The sequence below is a fragment of the Propithecus coquereli genome, unplaced genomic scaffold, assembly GCF_000956105.1.
Source record: "Propithecus coquereli isolate 6110/MARCELLA unplaced genomic scaffold, Pcoq_1.0 Scaffold54, whole genome shotgun sequence".
In the NCBI taxonomy this organism is placed as follows: Eukaryota; Metazoa; Chordata; class Mammalia; order Primates; family Indriidae; genus Propithecus; species Propithecus coquereli.
The window spans coordinates 3,379,429-3,386,805 of NW_012151285.1; the positions used below are offsets into that span (position 1 = coordinate 3,379,429).

The 7,377-nt window shown below is 44.9% G+C and overlaps 1 protein-coding gene across 3 annotated transcripts in view; it reads left to right on the top strand.

Moving 5' to 3' along the window:
• The window catches only part of TIAM1 (T-cell lymphoma invasion and metastasis 1), a 192,041-nt gene extending 189,587 nt beyond the window's left edge, over nt 1–2,454 (top strand). The window contains exon 27 of one of the 3 annotated variants that reach the window (XM_012657344.1): nt 49–2,454. In XM_012657344.1, the coding sequence (XP_012512798.1) occupies nt 49–521 (473 nt within the window). In that variant the 3' untranslated portion in view covers nt 522–2,454. The remainder of the gene's footprint in view (nt 1–48) is intronic. The other 2 variants (XM_012657345.1, XM_012657346.1) reach the window with 2 other exon arrangements.
• Nucleotides 2,455–7,377: the final 4,923 nt, after the last annotated feature.

A 7,377-nucleotide genomic window follows, 5' to 3' on the forward strand; every position in this document is an offset into this window, starting at 1 on the left:
ATAAAGCGTGTGGGGGTTTTATTTTTATATTTTTGTGTGTGTGTGCAGTGTCCGCCCCAAGCAAGTCCCTTGGGAGGAGGAGGCGGCGGCTGGCTCGAAACAGGTTTACCATCGATTCTGACGCTGTCTCCGCAAGCAGCCCGGAGAAGGAGTCCCAGGAACCTCCAGGTGGCGGGGACACCGACCGATGGGTAGAGGAGCAGTTTGATCTTGCTCAGTACGAGGAGCAAGACGACATCAAGGAGACAGACATCCTCAGTGACGATGACGAGTTCTGTGAGTCCGTGAAGGGCGCCTCCGTGGACACAGAGCTGCAGGAGCGGCTCCAGGCTGCCTCCATCAGTCAGCGAGAAAGAGGCCGGAAAACCCTGGACAGTCACGCGTCCCGCATGACCCAGCTCAAGAAGCAAGCGGCCCTGTCTGGAGGCATCAACGGAGGGCTGGAGAGCACGAGCGAGGAGGTCATCTGGGTCAGGCGCGAAGACTTTGCCCCGACCAGGAAACTGAACACTGAGATCTGACTGTGTCGCTTGCCCCTTAGAGGACGTGTGTAGATACTTCTCCCGCCCTCACTCTGCCCGCCCTCCTGTGCCGTCGACGAGAATGTTCCCTTAGGTCGCGCTCTTGCACACACGGTTTTGGCAGCTGACTTGGTTCTGAAGCCATGTGGCCACCCAGCTTCGTCATTTTTAACAGCAGCATCGGAAAGGATCGCTCAGAATCCCAGATAAGCTCGAGTCCTATCTTCTGTATATTACTAAGGGCTTTTATTTATTCTCAATTAATCAGGGCCTGAAGAATGAAAAGAAAAAAAGATTCTCTAGCACTGGAAAGCAAATCACCCCCAGGAGTTTAAGTACGTACGACAGCTAATTCAAGGGACAGGTAGCACACACACGGAAAATGATGACGATCGCGCTATCCGAAGTCAGCCTCCTAGTGGGGAAGCCACTTTCAAACACACAAATCTGTACAGCTTGCAGTGTTCTTACCGTACCTTTCCCTCTTCCATGTCTGAGAATATCTGTGTATTTTAAGAATGTGTGAGGAGAGGGTGGCGATTCATGTTTTGATGAGCCTTTTTTTTTTCCTTTTTTCTTGTTTTGGTCTATGGCTGGTCTTACTCTGTGTCAGTGTTCGGAAGCTCTAGTTTTGCATAGAATTATAAAGATGCCAAACTCTTTGAAAAGAGATCCAAATTTATCACTTGAGAGAAAAAAAGAAAACACTATTTTTTTGTATTTTACCTGAGATGCAGGGGCACAAATAGATGAGAGTTTTACAGTGTTAGTGTAACCCTGAGTCTAAGAAAAAGGAGGATATAACCTTTTAGAGAGAGAGTGAGGCATGGTGGTTTTATATTTATATTAGAAAGGCCAACAAGCTCATGCTAAGGATAAAGTTTTTTTCCAAGAAGCAGATTTTTTTTTTTTTAATGTTTGAATCTATATTTGAGATGGGAGTTTGGTTGGATTAAACATGACACCCAAGTGGGCGGTGTGTGTGTCTGTTGCACATGGTGGGGGAGGGGAGCCTTCTCATGGGGTTGCCATGGTGATCATTGGTTTTTCCATCAAAATTGCATCTTCATCCATAGATGACCTACCCCTTTCCCTGAAAGTCCATAACCAAACCTCTTCAAAAACATCTCTTGTGTTTTAACACTTTCTTCATGCCAATAAAACAGGGTAAATACACTTAAAACCTAACAGTCTAAACAGATATCCAAATAAGAAGAAAAACAAGTTATAGCACTTTCAATTTTTTTTTTTAAAGGTTTATAGCTTTTTCTTTTCCCATTTCGCGATGTCCACTTCCTAAGAAGGGTTTAAATAATATGAAAACTTTCTTTTTGGGGAAAATATCTATTTGGTGTTTGACACATCAGTAGGTACTTTAAAGACCTGAATTTTATAGTAGCTTTAGGAATTATATTTTATAAAAATCAGTTATGACTTTATATTTCCAGACAATAGAGAGTTCAGAACATCACGCTCTGCCCTGCTTGCCTAACCTGCTTCCTCACCCTCAATCCCTCCCCTTTCGGGCTTCCAGGGCTTTGAGCTTGATCTTTTGAAAGTTTTATTCTATTAAATTTTTGCTATATCTTCTGGTTTTCTTAAAAAGCTTTAGAATGGTTTCTATACCCTTTGTATCACTGCATTGTTCCATATCATCTCTGGTTCGATTGTGTCCGGATGGAAAACTGAAGCAGAGGCTTCTACTAGCCGCATTTCCTAGTCACGGTGCAACGCGTCCATCTGAAAATACTCGGAAGACTGGTGCTTGGAGAGGGTGCCATTGTCTCTTGTACATAATAAGGTCATGACGTGTCTATGTCAAAAGTTCTTATATATTTCTTTTATAAGCTGAAAGAAGGTCTATTTTTATGTTTTTAGGTCTATGAATGGAACGTTGTAAATGCCTGTCAAACAATAAAAATAATGAAAAGTGTCTGGGCGATCCTATGCTTTTTTGGATGGAGCGATGAGAATGACCTGTTGGCAGGAGAGAGGCCACAGGAGAAAATTCCTGGGAATGTCTGGTGTTGAAATCACTATCGTGATCATCAGAGGAGAGCTGTCTTGGTAGAACTTGAAGTCTTAACCAAGAAAAAAAAAAAGTCATTATAGCGGCTCAGTGTCTTGGTCTAAAGATTTGGAGAATAGGAAGTACCACAAATGCACATCAGTTGCCCATAGTGGGCACAGTTTCTTTTCCAGTCTCCTGCCCGTCCAGGTGGGAGCAGGGTGAGGGGTTCCAGGGAAGAATTGGGGTAGCTCAGACTGGCGAGTGAATTTGGATAGCTCCACGTTTTGTCTCTGGGTCTTTCACAGAATTGCAAACAAAGGTAAATATGGTCTTGGGCTGCCTTTCTCTTCCTATTGGAGTACCCAAACTTACCCTCCCCAGTCCCTTACAATAAACCTTACTTGGTCAGAGTTACCCAATCCATACCTGCCCTCCAGCTAGAAAGCTTTTCTGCTTCCTGTCACTGGAAGAGTTCCTCCCCCGCAGCTGGTGAGCCCTGCTGTGTAGCTCCTCGCTTCTTGAACTGGTGGCCTGGGACTGGCAGCAGCTGTGTGGCTGGGACCTAGTTAGAAGTGCAGAAATGTGGGCCCCACCCAGAGGCACTAAACTAGAACCTCCATTTATTTTTTATTTTTTGAGACAGAGTCTCACTCTAGTGCCCTGGCTGGAGTGCAGTGTTATCATCATAGCTCACTGAAACATCCAACTCCTGGGCTCTAGCAGTCCTCCTACCTCAGCCTCCCAAGTAGCTGGGACTACTGGCATGTGCCACCACACTCAGATAATTTTTTATTTTAATTTTTGTAGAGAGGAGGTCTCACTATGTTGCCCAAGCTGGTCTTGAACCTCTGACCTCAAGCGATCCTCCCACCTCCGCCTCCCAAAGTGCTGGGGTGACAAACGTGAGCCTCCGTGCCCATCCAGAAGCTCCATTTTAACAAGATCCCCAAATGGTTCATATGCATGCTCGTGCTTGAGACGCATTAGTTTGGTGGCCTCCAAACATTTTGATGTTAATTAATGATGTGGAGCACATACCTGCCTATGTTAAATATATTCAGGCATTACTGCAACGGTATATACACTTTCTGTACCCAGTACATCCCTCTGGGGGGATGACTGAAGCCAGCTTTAACACTTACTCCATGAAATTATTCCGACAGTTCGCACTCCGGTAGAAGTGAGATTTAGCAGTGTGAGCTGCTTTCCTGTCCAATAGCTGAGCCTGTCTGTGTGGAGAAAACGAGTATACCAGGTCAAGTGTAGTGAAATAAACATCACGCCTTTTTCCCACTCATTTAACTTCTTTTTCAGACTCCTGTGTAACCAGCCTGGCCGAAAACATTCTCCATGTAACTCTCCCTTTCTGATTGTCACAGTTCGGGGGAATTTAGGGTGGGGTCCTGCCCTCCAGTCTTGGAGTCCATTTGTCCACAGAGGTGACTATAGGGGTGACAAATGTCCTCGTCCACAGGCTCTTTCAAGTTTGTTGGTGGCCTCTCTGGGATTTCCTTTTGCCCAGCCGTCTGAGGTGGCACCTCTGCAGTTGAGTCCCCAGCGTTTCTGTCCCCTCTCAGGGGTGTTGGCAGAATGCCTTGCCCAAGTTCTGGCTCCATCATCCCTTGGTGATCTCCCGCCCGTATCCCCAGCTGGTGGGTATTGCCTTTTCTGGGTGGAGGTGGTTACAGGGAGGGAGGGGGACAGGAAAGCAGTGGAGAAAAGCCCTTATTTCTTATAGACTCTGTTGACACCCAGGTTTGACAGGCAATTTCTGCTTTTGTCATAAACCTATCCTGGGATAGGGAATTCCTGTGACAGTTGCCTTCTTAGAAGGGAGGCAATAAGCAGGTTGGAGGAAGGGGTAAGTGAAAACACAGGGAGATAAACAAATACTCAAAATATTCAGCCACTCATCCAGAGAAAGTGTGAGATCAGGATTGCAGCACCACGTTCCCCACGGGCTTCTCCAAGGTAAGTCAATGTTGGACGAAAGAAAAAGAATTCAAAACCCAAGTCATGCATGTGCAGGGCTTCTGTAAGCACATGGAGTAAGGATGCTGTTGGTAAGTCACTGCCTTCTGTTGACCAAAGTGGTGGTAGAAACCCTCCCCAAACGTGCCACTGGGATCACTGTTTCCATTGTTCTCCCTGTCACACACCTCGCCGCCCCCCCAACACATACCAACAGAATGCATTCCATACAGAACCTCCTTCGTCTGCAGTGGGGTCTATTCTGGTCTATTCCACTCTTTGTTTTAGCCTATAAATTATACTGTTTCAATAAGTCAATGTCTCCTGTCACCGAGCCCGCCACCTCCACCGTGTTCCTGAGTGTAAACGTGAAAAATGCACAAGTCCTCAGTCACTGCTATCAAGCACCAGATTCTTATTATGGGCTGGCGATTCCTACATTGTGGGCAATACATCCTCTGCTGTTGCCTAGTGACTTGTGATTATTCAAAGCTGCAAGGGATTTGTGCACAGGACTAGCATTTTCTATGCAGTCAACTACTCTCAGGTGGGGGAGGCATGATACTTGTTTAAAACCAAAATCCAGGGTCCTTAATATTTTAAAAATCAGGAACCACTATAGAATGTAATTCATCAAAAAAAAAAAATTTTTCCCCATGTTCTTCAACATGTTTCATAGCCAGCTCAAGCCAAAGTTTGGTTTTTATAGCTGGTGAGACCCTTATGAAATTGCTGTCATTTTTTTGAGCCCCAGGTCCATCCTCTTTGACTTTAGAACATAGCCCCCATTCTTGAAAGCCACCTGGGGCTCCCTGGGCTGCTCCCCAAAACTATTTTCTGAGTTCGGCGACAGTGACTTCGTCTGAAACAGAATGTCCTGTGTTGTGTTCTGCTCAGCTCTGTGCTAGTGTCCTGCCTGGTATCATTACCTTGCACTTTAGACATTAAAGGTAATTAATTATAACCCTCTCACTTTCAGTCAAGATGTTAACATTTATTGACACCATGTCCTTGACTGGCTTCTTTTTTTGTTTGTTTTTGTTTTTGAGACAGGGTCTTGCTCTGTTGCCCAGGCTGGTGTGCAGTGGTGCAATCATAGCTCACTGCAGCCTCAAACTTCTGAGCTCAAGCGATCCTTCTTGTCCCAGCCTCCTAAGTAGCTAGGACTACCAGCAGAAGCCACCACACCTAGCTAATTTTTTAACATTTTTTTGGTAGAGGTGGGGGTCTCACTATGTTGCCCCGGCAGGTCTTAAACTCCTGGCCTCATGAAATCTTCTCACCTTGGCCTCCCAAAGTGCTGGGATTACAGGAGTGAGCCACCATGCCTGGCCTTGATTGGTTTCTTGAATACATACACGGATGTGTGTGTGCACTTACAAATGGGTTTGTATTTTATTAACGCACATGCTATTTCGTTCACCTGATTTGTACCCTTAGTGATACAAGTTGTGGACATTTTCATATGACATTGTAAATAGTCTGCATCACCCTAAGTCATGGCCACATCCATCATAATGGATGGGTTGTAGTTGACCATAATTTACATGACCAATTCCCTGCTGGTGGACACTAAGGATTCTAGGGGTTTTGTTAATTATAAAAAAATACAGTGAACACCCATATTGGATATTTCTGTGCACTAGTCCAGTTGCTTCCTTGGGGTATTATGAAAGAGTTAGCTTTGGATACATTTATATGCATTTTAAAGATCTTGGTGAACATTTCTAAATTGTAAGATGCCACGCTCCTATCTGGCTTCTGGTGAGTGGTCAAGATCCAACTTCCTGTCTAGTGTCTTCATTTTGTCACAGAAATGCCTGTGGCTTTGCCATGGGAAACTGACTTTTTCACCTGCGCTTGTATTTAGATTCTTTGGGCCAAATGTGCTTGGTGAGCGGGGCCATCTCCCTGTTTTTTCCTCCTTCCTCCGTCCACACTTAGCTTTACCACTGGTTTACAGTGTGGGGGTATTTGCGGTGACAGGAGTTGATCAACAGTGCACTCCCCTTCAAAACTCCCAAGATTTTAAATATCCCGCCATTCCATATATCCTGTTTCATGTTTTGTCTCTCAGTTTTAATGAAGGTTGAGTTTTTTATGATAGTGATAAAATGAACTTTATATCCCAGGCATAGTTAGCTAATCTGTTCCTTTTTCCCAAATCCCCATGCACCTAATGGGAAAAAAAATTGGCATTTTTAAGACATAAGGTTTTTAGACTTTAAAAAAAGAAAAGGTTTAAATAGACTCACTAGTTAAATCAGAGATGACACAGGACCAGGTTCTCGCTCAAGCAGACCATAATATGACAATTCACTCAAAGTCTTAACAGATGGGAAGGTGGTAATGGCTGCAAGAATAGGGTTATTTAGTCTGGAGAATGGGTAGAATGTCAAGGTAGGAGTGAGTGGTTGGGAAGGAGTTTCATTCACTTGAAACAAATCTTGATGCTTTTTACTAGGAGCCATTGCGTAAAAAGATATATTTCTGTAGAAAAACAGGAAAAGTGACAGTGACTGGTGGGTTTTCGATTAACCTTTAGAGCCCCAGGGAGTTTCTTGCCACTAGTGGGAGGAAGGCGAATCAGACCCAATAGAGCAATGATCCTTGAACCAAATGTGACTTCCCAGGGCTTCCAGGACGCGGTGAGTTTAAGGGGAATCCGCACCCAGACACTCAATGTCAAATGCTCTTTCCTAAAATCCGTCTGCCTGGGATGTGCTTGTGACGGAGCTGCAGGTTCTCTCCCCTCCCTCCCCTTTCACGATCATCTCGCTTCTCCTTTAGAAAAGAAAGAGACTCCTCTCAGCTGTCCCGGATCGTACATGGGGCAAGAACCTCTGGGACATCACACGAACGGACACAGAGAAG